General features: G+C 41.8%; 1 protein-coding gene across 3 annotated transcripts in view; it reads left to right on the top strand.

The window, feature by feature from the left end:
• The window catches only part of CREBBP (CREB binding protein), a 169,084-nt gene that overhangs the window by 104,917 nt on the left and 43,501 nt on the right, over nt 1–20,666 (top strand). For all 3 annotated transcript variants that reach the window (XM_059692949.1, XM_059692948.1, XM_059692947.1), the window contains 9 exons: nt 9,198–9,434; nt 11,038–11,140; nt 11,452–11,598; nt 12,696–12,813; nt 13,563–13,734; nt 14,065–14,109; nt 15,642–15,766; nt 16,391–16,579; nt 18,600–19,001. In XM_059692949.1, coding sequence (XP_059548932.1) covers nt 9,198–9,434; nt 11,038–11,140; nt 11,452–11,598; nt 12,696–12,813; nt 13,563–13,734; nt 14,065–14,109; nt 15,642–15,766; nt 16,391–16,579; nt 18,600–19,001 — 1,538 coding nt within the window. The remainder of the gene's footprint in view (nt 1–9,197; nt 9,435–11,037; nt 11,141–11,451; nt 11,599–12,695; nt 12,814–13,562; nt 13,735–14,064; nt 14,110–15,641; nt 15,767–16,390; nt 16,580–18,599; nt 19,002–20,666) is intronic.

Raw genomic sequence — 20,666 nt, 5'->3', positions numbered from 1 at the left:
TGGAAACCTCTTACCCCAAAATCATAGATAAGTCAGTCAGGCCAGGTCAGTATAGAATCCCACATGTAGACATTTGAGAGGTTTCCATCCCCCATGGAGCTGCAGCTCCCAGTCCTATTAGCATAACTTACAATTTATTCAGCACAGATTGAGAGTCTCTGCCCCAGACTGGCTGCATTCTGATCATTTCCATTGCTTTGTTGTCTTTGGAGTCATCTGTGTAGCCTTTAGCTGATTGACTGTTTAAGCAGTGATCCCAGTTCAGGAGGCTTGTGTGGGACTCCCAGGGGTTCCCTATAGCCATCAGAGCAGTGAAAAGATGAGCATCTCTTCCCAGTTTCAAGCCCTTTCCTGTTATTTTAGAGGTAAAACAGTGGTCTTGGGTGTGTCCCTCAGTTTGGACAGATAAGACGTGCTTTTCAATATCATGTTACCTCTTTGGCTGGAGCTTCTCCCTGTGACTTTGAGCACAGCACAGTCTTTCTAGTCCTCCATCTTGTCTGTGACATCTTGCCACCCTCCCTTGTTTGTGGTTACATGTTCATTCCTCTCATTCTTGATCATCTTCCTCAAGACCCCACTGCTACCTGGAGAATGTGCTGCTTTTCTTTCTAGTTTGCAAGTGGTACAAGGAAAGGTGGAAAAGCTCATGTTCCTAAGTGCCAGGGAGTGGAGCACCGGTGATGACCCAGGTGCTTTTCCTTTAAGTCCAGCTCACCCCCTCCTGAGAGGATGTCTATGAGCTGACTCTGCTCAGCAGTGTCCATGTCACATAGGAGAGACATCCAGGGGTCATAGGCCCGTTATTCTCCTTCCCTTCCTAGAGAAGGAGTCATACTAAGTTTCCTTTCAAAGTTACTTACCAAAATGAGTTAAATTAATTTTTGATTGATCAAAATTTTAATTAATAAAAATTTCCAGGACATCTTTCATATAAATTGAAAGTCTAGGAATCTGGGTATTCTAGAACAAAATGTTTGGGACAATAGTTCTAGTAGAATACAGTCTGTTTTTCCTCTAAGTTAGTATAAAACCATTTTTTAAACTAGTATATTTTGATGGTTACAATTTCTTGTGTTTTAGGATGCATTTCGGTAATAGGCTTTTTTAAGTGCTAAAATATTCATTTGAGTTTATAGTTGTGCAGTATTAATTCTATGAATCCTATATAATAAAAGCCTAATATGCTAAGTGTCTGGTCCTCCTGTCAGCCATTCAACCAATCAAATGTAATATGCTAATGTTATGCTAAGGACACTCAACTGCTCGCCGTGATGTGCACTGACCACTGGGTGCAGACAGTCAACCAGTCGACCAGTTGCTATGACATGCACTGACCACCAGGGGGCAGACGCTCCAACTGGTAGGTTAGCTTGCTGCTAGGGTCCGGCCGATTGGGACTAAGCAAGACTTGCTGGACACACCCTAGAGCCCTCCTGTGGCCCCTCCCCAGCTGACCAATCCCAGGTTCTTCCCCAGCCCCAATCGTGCACCAGTGGGGTCCCTCGGCTTGGCCTGCACCCTCTCACAATTCAGGCTGAGGGCCCGCGCGCACACGCCCCCACTCCCCACCCCCGCATGAATTTCATGCACTGGGCCTCTAGTAATGAGACAAGAATTCATTCTGAACTTTTAATTTGGGGTGTGGCTTTTCTGGGAGCTTTTGTTTTTAGTATATATCACCATGACAATTGTAAACTTTAGTGATTTCTCTTTTTAAGAAACATGAATGTGGTTTTTGTTTAAGAAAAAAAAAAAGAAATGTATGTGGTTTTTTGTGGGGTTTTTTTTAAACATCCTTATAACTCTCTGGCTGTTGTGACAATTTATCTGGTGCGTACTCTCTGAAGTGGTAAACCACAGTGTTTCTACTAGTCATAATGTAAGGTGTTACCAGGGTGATTTTATTATAGTCATGGTAATATTTAAATTATTTTTGTACAAAGTTTTAGTAATTTTTCATGAAAGAAATGAAAGCTCCTATTTAAAAATTATTAAATGCTTCTCAAATTAGGTTTCAACTTTGAGTGTATTTTTTTGGCTCTAACAATAGTTGTGTGATTATAGAAGAGTTTGAGATGATGAGTGAGCAAGTTTCAACGATATCTTTTCTGTAAATGTTTGTTGGTATTTTTCAACTCTTCTAAAGCAAATTGTGCTTAAACGTATGAACACTTGGTTTAGGCAGTAGAGAAGAAATGTGGATTCATCCTTCTAGTATAGTGCTTCTCAACCTTGGCTGCACATTAGAATCACCTGGGAATCTTTTCAAAATCCTGATTTCTGGGCCTCATCCTCTGGAAATTTTCTTTGTTACTAATGCTGTGGCCCTACCCCATAACAAAGAAACAGAATTTCTAGAGGATGAGGCCCAGAAGTCAGGATTTTTAAAAGATTCCCAGGTGATTCTAATGTGCAGCCAAGGTTAAGAACCACTGTCCTAGTACCTTAAAGTCAGTTCCAGAGTCAGAATATCTACATTAAAAATGATGTGACAGTGGTATTACTCAAAGGAACAAGGTAGAGAGAAGACACTAGTATTGGCAATCCTTGAGGAGAGAAGACCGGACTTTGCTGGAGGGTAAGGCTTAATGGAGCCCAATTTCAATAAAGTAACAATAAAATATTCTAAACAGCATGGATAGTGTCAGCAGAGCTGACATGTCTATAAGGGCAGAATCTGACAGGACTCAGAGGTTCCTGTACAAACAAGGTAATTCAGGGAGAGAGGGACTCTTCGTTCTGAGGTGGTGAGGACCCCTGGGGCTATCTCAGATCCAGCTGTGCCCGCATGTGGAGCATGTGCCCTGTGCCACCAAGGCTGTGTGCTTTTTAGGCAGGGTTTCCCACAGATGCTTACCTCACCTGGTGCACACATTTTTACCATCTTACTTCTCTCATTGATGTCTCTAAGAACCTACCAGAAAAACCTGTGGAGCTAACCTGAGGTTGTTTGACATGAATCTCAGACCATTGGTTACCTTTTTGGCTTATGTTGTTGAGATTTTGATTTTTCAGTTTTCTAGAGATTCTATAATCACTGATCTCATGCTATCTATCCCTTACAGAGATAATCAGAATTTATTGAATAATTAGGACTTTCCAAGGAGTATATCTAATATCAGTCCTGGCATCTGATTCTCATTAATTCTAGTTCATAGGGTGGTATGGAGGACTGGAGCTGTGTGGACACATGACCAAATTCCCTATTTGAACTCACTTGCCTCATCAGTGAAGTTTTTTTTTCTACTCCCAAGTGTAGTCCTCAGACCAGGAACATGGGCACTCCCAGGTGGCTTGTTAGAAATATAGACATTGGGCCCTAGCCGGTGTGGTTTATTTAGTTGGTTGAACGTCGTCCGGTACACTGTAAGGTTGCTGGTTCAACTCGCAGGTTGTAGGTTCTATCCCTGGTGCATGTGGGGGGCAACTGGCTCTCATATTATTGTTTTTCTCTCTCTCCCTCTTCCTCTCTCTCTCTAAAATCAATTTTTTAAAAAAGATTTTTAAAAGAAATGCAGACATTAGAGCCTCATACCAGGCTCTCTATATTAGTATCGGCATTTTAACAAATTGCCATGTTATTGGTATGCACATGAGTGGCTGATATGCTCTTCTTTAAATGCCTTGAGGAGATTTGAGTCATTCTCTGGGGGAAACCAACTCAGAGACCCACAAGGACTGTCAAATGGATGCTATAGGGTCAGCCCCAGAGTCAAACTGAACCCATTTACTCATGCAGCATGAGCCCATTGACAGAATGTCAACCAGCAGCCCTCTAGTCTGTTGCTTGAATACTTCCACTGGCTCTCTCCCTAGCCTGGCTGTTCTAATTTTAGGCAACTCTGATTGTTTTAAACACCTTGCTTCATGATACTGTGTCCAACTCTACCTCCTTAAAACTTCTGCTCACGAAGAGTAACCTCTTAGGTGCTCAGTAAGTGTTTGTTGAGCAGGCTCTTGTTCCACCTGAGAGGTCTCAGAGATTCTCAGACACTTCTTTTGACAGACTGTGGTTGGCATGGGAAGCAGAGGAGGCAGTAGAACTTAAATGTCTATAGGGACAGAGTGGTGGGCTTGTTTGTCCCTGATTTACCTGGTAAGTACCAGTCAATCATTGGTGATGTGTTTGATCAGAACCGTGTTGTCCTTGCTCTTCTGAGTAACATAGTGTTTCCCACTCCTGAGTCGTTTGGCTTCTAAAGAAAAACTGTTGGAAGGTTTGTGCAATCTTATTTTATTGTTTGTTTGTTTGTTTGTGCATTCTTGCTCAATGGTGGATTGATGTGAGGCCTGGCAACTGGGCTAGGATGTTCCCTTTTATCCTGTCCTGTGTACAAGAAGATGCTGGAAAGGAAGCAGGCCTAGCACGCATGGCACCTGCAAAGCATTGTGTGGGAGCAACTCTGCAGAGATGTGTATACAGGCCTGAGTAACTTCCAGTACAACTTTTTCAGTAGAAATCTTAGTGGTGACTAGATAGTAAGTAGTTGCTTTGCCTGCTTAATGATATGTGTCCCACCACTCTGACAAAGCTTTGGAATTTAATGTGTCAATTTTTGTTGGATTTTCAATTGAGTTCGGTTTTATTGAGAATGATTGGGGACTGAAGTTCCTGGTGAACTCAGTTTGCAAGTTAGTATACTATGCATGGAACCTACAGAAGAACAATCTTTATGCTCAATAGGGAAGGACTGCCTTGGATCTGCATGAAAAGTGACAGTGAGTCCTGGAAACAGACCCACTGCAAAACATAGCCTTTTGTTTCCTAGGTCATGGGATCCTGATGAAGCTGTGACAGAAGGGGAGTAATAGAGCAGTGGCGGTGTCAGGGAGTGGTTTGAAGATGTGCTAGTAGCAGGAATGCCAACTAATACAACAGTGTGTGACATGGCAATTGATTGTGTATGCAACTGTATAGCATTAGCTCAAAGAAAGGGAAAAAAAGATGTAAAGATGCGAAAAAGAATAAGAGGTTTTGACATTTAAGGAGATAAATGTCAGTAATGTATAAAATTGATTAATGTGGACAGCCTCATTATCAGTGACTAGAGGCCTGGTGCATGAAATTCGTACACTGGGGGTGGAGGGTGTGTCCCTCAGCCCAGCCTGCACCCTCTCCAATCTGGGATCCCTCTCACAGTCCGGGACTGCTGGCTCCCAACCGCTTGCCTGCCTGCCTGATTGCCCCTAACCGCTTCTGCCTGCCAGCCTGATCACGCCCTAACCTTTCCGCTGCCAGCCTGATCGATGCCTAACTGCTCCCCTGCTGGCCTAATTGCCCCCAACTGCCCTCCCCTGCTGGCCTGGTCACCCCCAGCTGCCCTCCGCTACTGGCCTGGTCCCCCCTACCTACCTTCCCCTGCAGGCCTGGTCACCCCCAGCTGCCCTCCCCTGCCAACCATCTTGTGGCTGTGGATGCCGCCATCTTTGAGGGCATGGCAGTCAGCATATTCCTCCTTATTGACTGCGGGTGCCTCCATCTTTGAGGGAGGGACAGTCAATTAGCATATTTCCTCCTTATTGGCTGTGGGCGCTGTCATCTTTTTGTGATGGTGTGAGGGTCAATTAGCATATCCCCTCTTTATTAGATAGGATGCCAGATGAAGTATTGCTGTTCTTAGCACTTCTTTAATTTTTGTTCAGCCTAAAGAACTTAGTGCTGCCTGGCTGGGGGTGGGAGGTGTCTGAAGAAGGCCAGTCATTCTGCTAGACTGCTACAGCTCACTTGAACTCTGCAGGGGACTTTACAAGGCACCTCGACATACAAAGTCAAGAGAGTCACACATTGGTCCCACCTTAGGGAATGTACAAGGAAGGTGAGATGAGCATGATCTTCCCTGATAGAGAGATGCAGTTTTACACTTGCTAAGTGATTAGTCTATTGTCTTTCCCAACGTTCTGTGCTCCATGAGTGCAGGCTTTGTGCTCACACTGTATCCTGAAGCCTAGCAAGCAGTCTGTACTAACTTAATTGGTAGAGTAAGGAAGTGAATATGTGAAGTGTAGCTGCCCAAAGAGAAGCAGAGCCCTAGTAGGTGATGTGAGAATTCAGGGAGGAATGACTGCTGCCCAAGAGAGAAATCAGGAAAATGTTCATGGAGGGATGGTAGCATCTTGAGCTCCCAAAACAGAGTTTATGATTGCTTTTACCTGATAACTCCCCCTTCAACCAACCATCACCCCAATAGTAAATGTCTGTGTTTTCTTACTCTGAAGTAGTATGTCATCTACTACCAGCATTTGGACTCAAATTGGGCCATGCTTAAATGTCAGACATCTTTTATTTGTACTTTGTTTTCCTTGCCTCTGATTGTTACAAATGCCAAGTTCCAAATGCTTGCTTGTCTCTTGATAGGTATGTTTTTTAAAAATATAGTAATGTTTTATGTTTAGGAAATAAATGCTTTTTAACATAAACACAACTACAGTGACCACGTTAACAGCTTCCATGGGATTGTCTGGCTGCCTTGAAAAAGACCTTGGACTTGGGAATGGAATTCGCCCTCAGATGGGGACATTTTGGCTAAAAGGATGCCATTTGGCAGACTGGTGCAGCCATTATGGAAAACAGTATGAAGTTTCCTCAAAACATTAAATAGGAAACTGCCATTTGACCTAGTGATCCCATTTCTAGGAATATATCCTAAGAAACCCAAAAACCCAATCAGAAAGAACGTATGCACCCCTGTGTTCATAGCAGCACAATTTGCAATAGCTAAGATCTGGAAACAGCCCAAGTGCCCATCAGTAGATGAGTGAGTAAAAAAGCTGTGGTACATTTATACCATGGAATGCTATGCAGCAGTAAAAAAAAAGAATCTCTTACCCTTTGAGACAGCACGGAGGGACCTGGAGAGTATCATACTAAGTGAAGTAAGTCGGTCAGGGAAAGACAAAGTACCACATGATCTCACTCATGTAGAATCTAAGTAACAAAATAAACTGGTGAGAGGAGTGGATCCAGAAACATGGACGCATGGAACAGAGTGCAGAATTTGAGGGAAGGCAGAGGAGGACGGGTGGGTGGGGGGTAATCAACCATGGGCCTTGTATGCATATATGCATGTCCCATGGACAGACAATGGGGTGGAGAGGGCTAGAGGGGGTCAATGGGGGAAAATGGGGACATATGTAATACTTTCAACAAACAATAAAGAATTATTTTAAAAAAAGAAAAGGATGGCATTTTGGGCCCTGGCTTGTGTGCTAAGTGGTTAGAGCGTTGGCCTGAGCACAGAAGGGTCTCGGGTTCAATTCCCGGTCAAGGGTTGCAGTTTCAATCCCCAGCCCCAGTCAGGCGCGTGTGGGCGGCAAACAATCTATGTGTGTCTCTCATCAGTGTTCCCTCTCCCCTTCCCCCCCCCTTTCTCTGCCTCCTTTCCACTCTCTCTAAAATAAATGGGAAAAATATCCTCAGGTGAGGATTAACCAAAAAATAAAAAATAAAAGGTTGGTATTTGGGGAAGTGTGGATGAAAGTGGAATATAATAGAACTTGTCACTAAAGCATAACTATTATATTGCATCTTCACGTAGAAATGAAAGGCTGCATACATTGTTTTTTAAAATTCCTTTTTACAATTGGTCATTATGTGTAACAAATGTAGTCTGGGTCTCTTTCTTATACCACAAGGTGATAGAAAAATAAATCATCCTACCATTATTATTTTCCTTTTTACATCATAGTGCTTTTAGAAAATTTAGCATGTTGGTTTCAGGAGTACAATGAGCACGATTAAAGTTTTGGGACATACTATTAGAAAAAAATAAAGATATTCTATATGATTTATTTTAGATACACACTTGTCATAAAGTGCATCTTGGGAATCTTTTCATTTATTGTAATGAGATGCTTGGTGTGTATAATTGTAACTAATGAACATTAATGAGTTTGAGATCTGAATATCCTTATTTAGAAAAGTTAACAGTATGGAATGTGTAATTACCAAGTTTTTTCACACATTTAATTAAGTTACTCTGGTAAGTATTTGAGTTGTTTATGTTATACTTGCACTGATGGTTAAATGTGAGAATATAAACACGTAATGGTCTGATTTTGAAAAAAGGCCTTAGTATAGTATCTTATGTATTAAAGACCATATGTTATAGTATCAATTTTATCAGCTAATTATAATATGACTCTAAAGTTTGGGGAAGTTGGACAGAAGGGAACTCTTAAGAATAAATAGTATGTCATAAAACTTATTATATGGTAACTGCTCACCAAATAAGAATATTTGGATGGATGGATGAATGGATGGATGGATGGACGGACGGACGGACTAATGAATTGTATTTGAAATGATCAAGGATTTGCAAGTTTGGGGTCATCTGTTAGTTAACTTTGAAGCTATTGGGAATGAGGTTCTTTATGTTGTCATGGATTTTCCTTTAAAGAAGCTAATGGTGGTTGCAGGAGGCAGAGCCCAGGTCCTGAATATCAGTGAAGCTGAGATAACACCTGGCTAAAAGAAAATCCAAGCTTTTTTCTATCTATTAATTTCAACTAGATCAGTCAGCCAAGTACATTCTTTCTTGATTAGCTTTACATAGAGAGCTCAGCATGGTGCCCTTTTGCATAGGAAACTCATAGGAAAGAAAGGTGTCATGTTAATGCAGTCATTGTACACGTAAGTTTCGAGGCATTATGATACTGTTATTTAGAAGATCACATCATAGATTTATTAATAAGTGATTGACTGAGCATCACCTCTGCTCCTTGTTAATCCTTCTGACTTGTACAGGTGGGTAGTGAAGGACCCAGGGAGAGTAGCAGCAGGAGGGGGATGCCTCTTAGTTCATCTCAGTGATGGCTGGAGACCTCCCCCCACCCCCCTCAAAGAATCAAAACATTTTCTGTTATCATGTTTGCCACTTCCCTAGAACTGACTTATTCTGAGACTTTGATACATATTAATTTTTATTAAGTGATCTCTGATATTATGGTCTTGTTACTTTCTAAAAGAGAAGCTTGGATTTTCTTTAGCTTTTTGCTTCTCAGCTACTGGCATACAGAATAGATGAATAGAATAGGATCCTTCTCTCTGCACACCTCCTTCCTTGGTAGCCTTGTTCTAATACTTCATGACATATAGATAGTCTGATAAATTTTTACTTGTTTCTCAGTAATTTAAAAATAATTTATGGGCTTCTACCTATTGCTCACCTTTTTTGTTTGTTTGTTTGTTGTTCTAGCCATCCTGGGATCTCCAGCTAGTGGAATTCAGAACACAATTGGTTCTGTTGGTACAGGCCAGCAGAATGCTACTTCTTTAAGTAACCCAAATCCTATAGACCCCAGCTCCATGCAGCGAGCATATGCTGCTCTTGGACTTCCCTACCTGAACCAGCCCCAGACGCAGCTGCAGGTTTCTGGCCAGCAACCAGCACAGCCTCAAACTCACCAGCAGATGAGGACTCTCAACCCCTTGGGTAAGTGAAGGAACTCTTGAAAACTTCTTTGTCCTAATACAGCATGGAAATGACAAGTCTTCTTGGAACCAGAGGCTATTTTCAGTTTAATTTCAAATTAATAAATGTATATATTATGGTGATGGTATCTTGTAAATTGAAAGAAAAAAAAAAACTTCCAGGAAAAGGCAAATATTTCCAATTCATGGAATATGTTACAGGCTTGTTAAAACAGTAGCATTTGCCCAACATTTTTGTTGCTTGTGCCACTTCTATCTGGACAGTTTTAATAAAGGGGACTTGATATGGCTCAGAATGCAAAGTCTCAAGTTAGAATTATGGTTGTACTACTTGCATTGATTCTCAGTAGATCATTTATTTAATGGATAACTTATAGATGGTCTGCCATTTCCAGCACGTCTTGGTTATGGGTTATCCCACTGCTGGAAGTGACCAGCCAGGACATGGACTGGTTAACAGGAGTCTCAGAAAATCTCTCCTGTCTCAGCCTTCTCCATGTACCAGTGTATTAGTATTGCCTAGTGTAATCTTATCCCATTATTTGCCAGTGTTTGGTCTTTTGTTACACAGCTCCAAAATTTTTGCCACCTCTGCATATTGTGTACTTAATATTTTTCAAGTCGACATAGTCCTTTTTAAAAATACATATATATTTTTTAATATATTTTTATTGATTTCAGAGAGGAAGGGAGAGAGAGAGAAAAAAACATCAAAGATGAAAGAGAATCATTGACTGGCTGCCTCCTGCACACCCCTTACTGTGGGTCGAGCCCGCAACCTGGGCATGTGCCCTTGACTGGAATCGAACCTGGGAGCCTTCAGTTCACAGGCCGACTCTCTATCCACTGAGCCAAACCAGCCAGGGCTAAATCGACATAGTCCTTTTAAAATTAGGCTTAAGCCAAGCAGTTATGTCAGTCAAGTTAAATCAAGGTCATTGTACTAGTTTTGTTTCTTTTTTTTCTTCTTTTTTTTGGTATTTTATTTTAATGGCTCTTTGAAAACATCTCATTTGTTGCTTTTTGGAAAGCAACTTCCCTAATGCATATCTAACTTCTACTAACCAGGAAACTAGTTTGGAGTCCTAAGACCTGAATTCTAATTCTATTCCTATTGATGGTTTAATTTGGGATAAGACTGTTAACTTCTTTTATCCTAGAAGATGAATACTGTAGACAAATTGACCTTTTATGCTTTTCACCTACACTTAGTATCTATGATTTTAGTTTCTGATATACAAAAGAAATAGATGACATATATGTGACAAGTCAGTTTAATTGTTTAGAGCATGATATTAATAAAGCCAGGATCAAAATCTAAAACTAAAATGGATCATTTCTGGTTTTTTCCACCACCTTATAGTTACTTATGATACCATCCAGCCTCCATAAAACTGTCTTATTTTAATTATATGATACAGTGGGAAAGAGTCTGCACCTGAACTTGTATTACAAGTCAATCACCATTATTGAAAATATAACTTGCAGAGTTCCTGCCATAGTGTTTGTTATTATACTCATTAAGAATTGCTTATTCATATAGTGACTTGAACTCTTAAGTGTATATTATAATTTAGGATTTGATTTCTTTTCTGTTTTTAAAGGAAATAACCCAATGAACATTCCAGCAGGAGGAATAACAACAGATCAGCAGCCACCAAACTTGATTTCAGAATCAGCTCTTCCAACTTCCCTTGGGGCCACAAAGTAAGACCCATGTTTCAGTTGGCTCCTGTGTGATAGTCACACATGAAAGTGGGCTGGGAATCACACAGAACGCCATAATTCTTTCTAAATGTGAGGCAGAGAAAATAGTTTGGGTGGAGGCATGCTATTTTTCTTTTAATTATAAATGTAGAGCAGATAATAGATAAAACATGGTTTCTATTTTGTTGTACATTCACCACTTGGCTCTCCTAACTTAAACTTTTTAAGTCTCATATGGTTGAAGGCCTTACTTAAATGAAGCACATTTGAGTCACTTTAATAGATGGCTGAAGTTCTTGTTCTTCCCATAGCCCACTGATGAATGATGGCTCAAATTCTGGAAACATTGGAACCCTCAGCACTATACCAACAGCAGCACCTACTTCTAGCACTGGCGTTCGGAAAGGCTGGCATGAACATGTCACCCAGGACCTGCGGAGCCATCTAGTGCATAAACTGTATGTTCCCACCTCACCCATTATTCACATGTGACAGAAACATTTTGTGGCTGATAGCATTGTGACAATTTTGCACTTTATTATCAGGATCTGATTTAATTCCTAAGTGGTTCCAGGTGATAGTACCCTAGCAGCTAAAGGGACTCACATCCTTTTTAGGGAATCACAGACACTGCTGGCAGGCCAGAGAATCCCAGACCCCGCATCCCCAGTGAGGGGCATCAGAGCATTCATAGCTCTACTCTGTAGAGGAGCATGAAATGTAAGCCATGTCACAGAGGCCAACACTCCCAGTGCAGCTAGATATGTACTCTGAGCTCTGGGATACATGAGGGGGCTGGGATTAGCTCAGAAGCTAATTTATGGATCAAGATTATGTTTCTGGAGACCCCTGAGAATTGGGGGAATTTGGGCCTAGTGAATACAGATTGCATGACAGTACCATCATATATATAGTCAGTGAACGTGCAGAGTTAATAGTTAACTTTCGCAAGCTAGTTAAATTAAATTGAAGGTGAAGTTAACCAATGATTCTCTTGGAGTTTTCTTCATTATTTTAATAAAAAAAAATTTGTAATAAATAGTTTAAAAGTAGGAATTCAAAATCATATTATTCTTGCCCAGCTGGTGTAGCTAAGTGGTTGAGCATCAACCCATGAACCAGGAGGTTGCTGTTCAATTCTCGGTCAGGGTATATGCCTGGGTTGTGGGCTTGGTCTCCAGTGTGGGGTATGTAGGGGGCAGCCAATCAGTGATTCTCTATCATCATTGATTTTTCTCTCTCTCTCTTCCTCTCCCTTCCTCTCTAAAATCAATAAAAAATACTTTTTAAAAAATTGTATTATTCTTGAGATGACCTAGCATTTATTGCTAATAGCAAAATACTGTTTTGGACTTGTAGATAAATCAACAGGTTAGTATTGTCTCTAGAGAATGACTTCATTTGTGTACTCATATTCTAGGCAAGAGAGATTTGGGATTTCTCTCAACAGTGTATCACCCCTGTAGGTAGATAAGCTTCTCTTTCCATGTCACATATAAAGTGGCAAGATACTGATGTATTGAAAGTGGGTTGATAGAATATGTTGTCCTCCTAGCGTCCAAGCCATCTTCCCAACACCTGACCCTGCAGCCCTGAAGGATCGCCGCATGGAGAACCTAGTGGCCTACGCTAAGAAAGTAGAAGGGGACATGTATGAGTCTGCCAACAGCCGGGTAGGTTGCCTTACTTATTCCAGCCTGCACATACCTGTGGTAGATATAACTGCATCTGTCTGGCTGGCTTGTCTGGAAGTGGGGATATGTTAGTTGGGTAAGCCTATCACCTTGAGGAGCCTGACCAGAGAGACTTAGCAGATAAGAAATTGGGTCCCATCTGCCTGGTGTGGCTCAGTGATTGAGCATCGACCTATGAACCAGAAGGTCCCTGTTAGGGCACATATCTGGGTTGCAGGCTCGATCCCCAGTGTGGGGCCTGTAGGAGGCAGGCTGATCAGTGATTCTCTCATCATTGGTGTTTCTTTCTCTCTCCCCCTCTCCCTTCCTCTCTGAAAAAAGAAAAAGGAAAAAAAAAATTAGGTCCCTGCACAACTCTCTTTGTTTACTATAGTATCCACCACTACAGGTAAATGTGGTATACAAAATTGCATTTTATCCATGGATGCCATGTCCATGTCCATGTGGGCGTTGTTTGTTATGCTTATACTATGTTATTGCCAGCACCAGTGAATATCCAAGAAGAAGTTCAACTGTGGAAAGAAATGTAACATGCATTTAGTACCTACTGTCTATTAAATCTTGTAATGTAACTAGTTCAACAAGAATTTTGGCCTTTGGTTTATTAGTTAGAAGTGTTGAACACTTACTTTGTTAGTGTACTTAATAAAAAAGTTCATTAATTTTTTAGGACATACAAACCAGATCATTTTTTATAGTTTTGACTACCTAATGTTATTGCTCTTCAGGATGAATACTATCACTTATTAGCAGAGAAAATCTATAAGATACAAAAAGAACTAGAAGAAAAACGGAGGTCGCGTTTACACAAACAAGGCATCTTGGGTAACCAGCCAGCCTTACCAGCCCCCGGGGCGCAGCCCCCTGGGATACCACAGTCACAACCTGTGAGACCTCCAAGTAAGGACTTCATTTCCTTCTATCAGCCCTTAATCTGTTTGCTTGTTTTTCCTTCTGTATTTGGGGTGTGTTTCTAAGTATATAGAATTATGTTCTCAGGAAGCCCACATTTTGGAGACTGATAGTGGTCATGACCTTGTACATTGGCCTATGTTTAGACATTGAGTCTCTTGTGGAGAGGTCCTTTAAAGGGTTTGCAAGCATCGAATGTCCAGTGCTTTGGGACCTGTTGACTGGTTTTTTCTTTAAGTTTGAAATACTCAAGATACATTCCTTATTCCTCAATCAAGGATTATTTTAAATAACTTTTTTTTTCCCCTGCCATTATAGATGGGCCCATGCCCCTGCCAGTGAATCGCATGCAGGTTTCTCAAGGTATTTAACTATTGCTGTGAATCATATTTCTGTTTACCATTCAACAGCCACAAAGTGCATTGTTTCTCTTTTCCTCTTTATTTCTTTATAGTGCTTCTTTTTCCTTACATTCCTTATTGTTGATGAGCAGAATTCATTTCCACAGGCAGTATGAATATCAGTTGTATTTGGATTCAAGAGAGGTCATTACTTTTAGGAAGAGTCTCACAAAACATTGTGGGTGGGGTAAGGAAACGTTTATGAATGTGTGAAAGGAGAGCATCAGGCCAGTCCTGGGGCAGCAAGCGAGCAGCACGGGAGGTGAGGTGGAGAAAGTGCAGTGGCTGCTCTGGGCCCTGTGAGTGCAGGTGGTCAAGCCTAGCCAGCAGGATTTACACTCAGAGAGTCTGCATCAGGCTGAGGTGCTGGCAGCTGGTCTCAACAACTTTTAAAGGTTCTTTGTCAGGTTGAAATTTACTAGTTTTTGCTTGGTTGAAGCCATCGTTTTAGTTTGGGAGTTTGGGGATGAGGGACATTTCAAACCTTTTACTAATTGAGACTTGAACAGTAAGGTGTTTTCACAGGTTGTGAAATAAGGTGGTGACATTACCCAAAGATTCTAAAGCAAGGCTTGGCTCTGCTGTTAGTAAAGTAGTTTGGGAGGGGAGAAAAGGTCATTTTTTAAGTTTGCAGTAATCTTATTGCATATTGAAAAAGACATGGTAGATAAACTGATAATATAAAGGAAAGAGTTGACAGAGGATTGTAGGAAATTACAAAGAAGGAGAGGCTGTGGTCTGAAGACACTTAGCAGCTAGTGAAGTGTCTTCCATGGTGTAACATTTCTGCGAACAATGAGCAGCCCCAGGACAGCAAAGGAACTGCGAAAATGGGATTTTCTCATCTGTAGAGAGAAGGCTGAGAGCTGGCCACCTTTGGATGCTTTCTAAACACTTAACTTGTTTGCAAAATTGAAACCATATTTTGAGTCTTATCCCAGATTCTAACAATAAATATAAACCCAGCTGAAGAGCTAGGAGGCCAGGGTGGGAGTGGAGGTGATGGGGGGATGAGAATGGGTTTCCTGCAGGAGAGAAAACGGAAGCCACATGCTTCAGCAGGTGTTAGTGAGAGGTTGGCTCAGACTGGTGCCCTGGCCTTAGTTAGCACCTCTTCCATAGTTGGTGGGAACATCTTCCCGATGTAGCCTTGTCTCCTTAGTCACTTTGATGCTTTTTGATCGGGGTCCTGCCATACTGATCAGTGCTTCCTCAGCCTTATTTTTTTGTGGTTTACCTGACTTTCTACCCTCATCTCCTCATTTTGTCCTACCCCTCCGATCCCCACCATGCCACCCTCACCAGCATTGATGCCATTTTTCCTGGATATGAAAATTCTGTTACTTAATCATCTGATTAGCTGGGTGATTTGCTTTCAGTTGTATGTGTTGTGTATGTGTTCCATGTTATTTTGCTTAGAGTTTATTGGGCAAGTTGTAATTCTGTTTCCCTGTGGATGCTTTTCCTAATGAACTATTGTGGGTACATTTACAGGGATGAATTCATTTAACCCGATGTCCTTGGGGAATGTACAGTTGCCACAAGCTCCCATGGGACCGCGTGCAGCATCCCCCATGAACCACTCTGTCCCAATGAACAGCATGGGCTCCGTTCCAGGGGTAAGTCCTGCTTGCCTTAACTGTGCTGAGAAGGCCTTGCCCAAATAAGGAAAATTCTCTAAGCAGTAAAATTGTAGATTGTCTAGAATCCTATGGTACCTGTTCCTTTGGATTTGGGTTATGCTTTATTTCTTTCATCTCTCGCGCTCTCTCTCTTTCTCTCTCTCTCTTTCTTGTCTTCATTACTGTAGTGAAAATTATTTGACCATTATTTTATTTGAATGCCAATTTCATAGGGAATTATGACTCTTTCAGAAGATGGAGTTCTGTAGATGGAATAGACAGCCTCAGTTTTGTGGCCAAGAGGGACTTGTCAGTGTATGTTGACTCCTAGAGCTGACTCTCCTGCAGCTGCTTTCTAAATGCTTCATAGAACTCAGAAAAACATATCTCGAACTTTAAATTATAGCATGCTATTGATTTCTATCTAGAGGACAATCTGAAGCCCACTCATTAGAGACTTTGCATTCGAAAGCTGGCAAAGTGCCTTGGAGCTGTAAGGTCTTAATGGTGTTTCTTTTCCCAAGAGGGAGGGAGGATTTGAAGATTTCTGTCTCTTCTACTTTATCTTGAATACTTTGGCTTTTGTCCTCTGAATTCTCAATGATGCTTGTTGTCTTTTAGATGGCCATTTCTCCTTCCCGAATGCCTCAGCCTCCAAACATGATGAGCGCACATGCCAACAACATGATGGCCCAGGCGCCCACACAGAACCAGTTCCTGCCTCAGAACCAGTTCCCTTCATCCAGTGGGGCAATGAGTGTGAACAATGTAGGCATGGGGCAGCCAGCGGCCCAGACAGGCGTGTCACAGGTACCGTTGGCCTTTGGGCCACCCACATTGATACAGCCCCAGCTTCCTACTGACCTGACTATGTCTTTTTTCGTGGAAATTAGAATTCTAGACTACACATTTGATTTTTACCTTTCAGCATCTCTTGATATTGTCCTTATTTTATCCTGTCATTTTTACCTTGTTTGGAATGACTCTTAACATCTTGGGGTGAAGAACTTCATGTAAAACTAGAGTGGGTTGTGGTTTTTTGGTTTGTGTGCTTTTGCATTTTGATTTTTGTTGTTGTCTTTTTCTTGGTTTTTACTTGTGTCTTTTAAATTCTAAGTTTCATATGCAAATCTGAGAGACACTGAATTTTAAAGAGCGAGTAAGGAAGGGTCCCATGAGTTCACTGCTAATGACTTTTGGTTTGTGTATTTTGTTACCTGTCCCTGAACTGTCCAAGTGAAGTCAGGCTAACTGGATCAGTTGAGTAGTTATCCTTTTATTCAGTGTGTTTTTACTTATTCAGTCTAAAGCTGAAGAGAACTATTTTCCATTCATTTTACTCCCTTTTAAAATATATATATATATATATATATTTTTTTTATTAATTTCAGAGAGGAAGGGGAAAGGGAGAGAGAGCTAGAAACATCATTGATGAGAGAGAATCACTGATTGGCTGCCTCCTGCGTGCCCCACCTGGGGATCGAGCCTGCAACCTGGGCATGTGCCCTGACCAGGAATCAAACAGTGACCTTCTGGTTCATAGGTCTATGCTCGACCACTGAGCCACTGCGCCCGGGCATTTATTCTGTATTTTTTGTTTTATTCAGAAGCAGGCCTTGATTGCAGGCTCCTCCCTGTCCTGGGCCCTCACGAGGGCATGTACAGGAGGCAACCAATCGATGTGTTTCTCTCCATTTTACTGCCTTTTTAAAACCCTTTTGTTGTTATAGTATAGTAGTGTTGCTGTATGTATATGTACATGTATTTAAAATAGGCCAAACCTGCCCTGGCCTGTTTGGCTCAGTGGATAGAGCGTCGGCCTGAAGACTGAAGGGTCCCAGGTTCGATTCCAGTGAAGGGTGTGTACCTTGGTTGCGGGCACGTCCCCAGTGGGATGTGTGCAGGAGGCAGCTGATCGATGTTTCTCTCTCATCGATGTTTCAAACTCTCTACCCTCTCCCTTCCTCTCTGTAAAAAAAAATCAATAAGATATATTAAAAAATAATAATAAATAAATAAAATAGGCCAAACCTTCCTCTAAAATATGAAAATCGTGTTTTAATTTTTTAACATGAAATAATATTGCATAAAAGTAATTGACTATTCTAAATTTACTCTCTAAATGCCTATTCATTAATTCTTAATTTCCAGAACGTGTCATTGCTCTAGAACAGGGGTCAGCAGATATGTCCTGTAAATATTTTTTACTTTGTGGGCCATGCATAGACTCTTTGTCTTAACTATTAACCTCCACCATTGTGGGGGGAAATCTCAGCCATGTTCATTCCTACACAAATGAATGGGCGTGCTATGTTTCAATAAAACTTTACTACAGAAATAGGCAGCTAACTGGGTTTGGCCACAGGCAGTAGATTGTAGCCCTTGTTCTAGACCAGTGATTTGGAATCACTTTTTCAAAGGTCTACAGATACTCTGAAACATGTCCTCAGCTGAGATCACTGCACTGAAGCATTTCAGTATTTCAACAACTTTTTTTTTTTAAGATAAATACCTTTTCTGTTGGTCTTAGCTGTGGGTGGATATTATGGAGCATGAAGCTAGTAAGCTGAGTGGACATGTTTAAACCGGAAATTTTGACAGTTATATAAATCAAAATAGAAGAAACATAGCATTAACTTTATTGGAAAGTACACATTATAAGTGTACAGCTGGATAGATTTTTGCAAATGGAACATGCTCCTGAAACTCAGTGCCCAGTAGACCTCTTCAAGAAACCATGATTAGATTTTCACACATTTAAATTCTTCAAATTTGTTGCCACATTTCCAAATGGGAACATAACGTTAACATACTCTGTTTCCTCTGTTAGGGACAGGTGCCTGGTGCTGCTCTTCCTAACCCTCTGAACATGCTTGGGTCCCAGCTGCCTTGTCCACCAGTGACACAATCACCTTTGCACCAGACACCACCTCCTGCTTCCACAGCTGCTGGCATGCCATCTCTACAGCATCCAACAGCACCTGTGATGACTCCTCCCCAGCCAGCAGCTCCCACTCAGCCATCGACTCCTGTGTCGTCTTCCGGGCAGACTCCTACCCCAACTCCTGGCTCAGTGCCCAGTGCTAGTCAAGCACAGAGCACTCCTACAGTCCAGGCAGCAGCCCAGGTGACCCCGCAGCCTCAGACCCCAGTTCAGCCCCCATCTGTGGCCACCCCTCAGTCATCACAGCAACAGCCAACGCCTGTGCACACCCAGCCTCCTGGCACACCGGTGAGCCTCTCTGTTGCCTTTGTTCTGAGACTCTTAATGAGAACTTTCCCATAAATCTGTCATGATGACCCTGGCCATGTAGGGTAGCTCAGTTGGTTAAAGCATCGTCCCTATACGCCAAGGTTGTGGGTTCGATTTCCAGTAAGGGCATATACAAAAACAACAACCAATGAATCCATAAGTAAGTGGAACAAAAAATCGATGTTCTCTCTTTCATTCCTCCCTCTATCTCTCCTTCTCTCCCTTTCTCCCCTCCTCCCTCTTTCTCCCCCCCCCCCCCAAATCAGTAAATAATTTTTTTAAAAAAAATTCTGCCATGAAGTTGCTGTAGAATCTTGGTGCCACCCCAAAAAGTAACTGAAAGGCTGTGTTTGGCAGGACATGATTTATTATCATTCCTACTTAAATGAGTTTGCAAAAATCAGCAATTCTAAAGAAATAATACATGAGTCCTCTGTCGAATTTTTAAACTACCTCTGTTTATAAGAGCAGTATGTTTCCCATTATCTGTCCTAGATTTATGTCTTCTGAGTTTTGGTAGTTTTTCTCCTAACATTTAAGTATGGTCATGTACTTGATTGTATGTGCTTTGATCTTGCCTATCAGCCTTGTTTTCAGACTGGAAGCCTTTTCTTTTTTATGACAACTTGGCAGATCCAGGTTAGTACTTCCTGTGGCTCAAATCTGCCCAGCCCTCCATGGACCTGCTGGAGGGGGCCAGTCTAGGTGCCTCTCCTAGGCTGGGTTGCCCCACTGACCCAGGGACCTAAGGCTGCCCTCTTGTTGCCTCCACCTCCCTCCCCCAGTTATCACTAAAATCAATCTTAGTATCCATTTTCTTACCAGTCTAACTTAGAAACCCCTCTCCCCCTGAAATACATTAACTTTATTCTTGGGGACTGAAGGTATTTATTAAATGTTAAAATTAATCTCAACAACAATCCCAAGATAACATTACTATTTGTATTTCTCCAAAGCCTTTCTAATTTTACATTATCTTTTTTTTTTGTTTACTTTAAACTGCCTTGGATAAGGCTTTGAAAATTTATAATTCCTTTAGTGGTTCCTTCTCTTAATGTTTGCTTATTTCTCTGCCACTAATCCCAACACTGTTCCTGCAATTAACAAGCTAATTATATATTCTTGTTTCATATAGGTACTTTATTCCCCCTCCTACATATATACTTATCTTCTATATATATAAAAGGCTAATATGCTAAGTGGCCCTCCTACCGCGAGACCAGTCGCTAGGATGCGCACTGACCACACCAGGGGGCAGACGCTCAACACAGGAGCTGCCAAGCTGCAGTGACTTGGCAGCAGCTGTTCTTGGGTGACACCCACCGAAACCAGAGAGGAGGGAGCCCAATTCCTTGCGGGGCCGCACGATTCCACCTTCAGCCATGGGTTATGTTGTTGCTGGGGTACTGTTGGCCCCGAATCTGGTTTACTGCACACTTGTGTTTGCATTCCACACCCTGTACAACAGCAACTTTGTAGAGTGCCCTCTCACATTCCAGGACCCCTCGGGGGATGTCAGAGAGCTGTTTTAGCCGAATCCTGGCAGGCCAGGCCTAGGGACCCCACCTGCCAGAGGGACTGCAGGAGGTTAGCTCCAGGGTGCGGCCTGTCTTGCCCAGTCGCATCCCTCCAGTCACCTTCTAA

Source organism: Myotis daubentonii, chromosome 4 (assembly GCF_963259705.1).
Source record: "Myotis daubentonii chromosome 4, mMyoDau2.1, whole genome shotgun sequence".
In the NCBI taxonomy this organism is placed as follows: Eukaryota; Metazoa; Chordata; class Mammalia; order Chiroptera; family Vespertilionidae; genus Myotis; species Myotis daubentonii.
The sequence above is the reverse complement of the archived record's forward strand: the minus strand, read 5'-3'. Positions and strand labels throughout refer to the sequence as shown.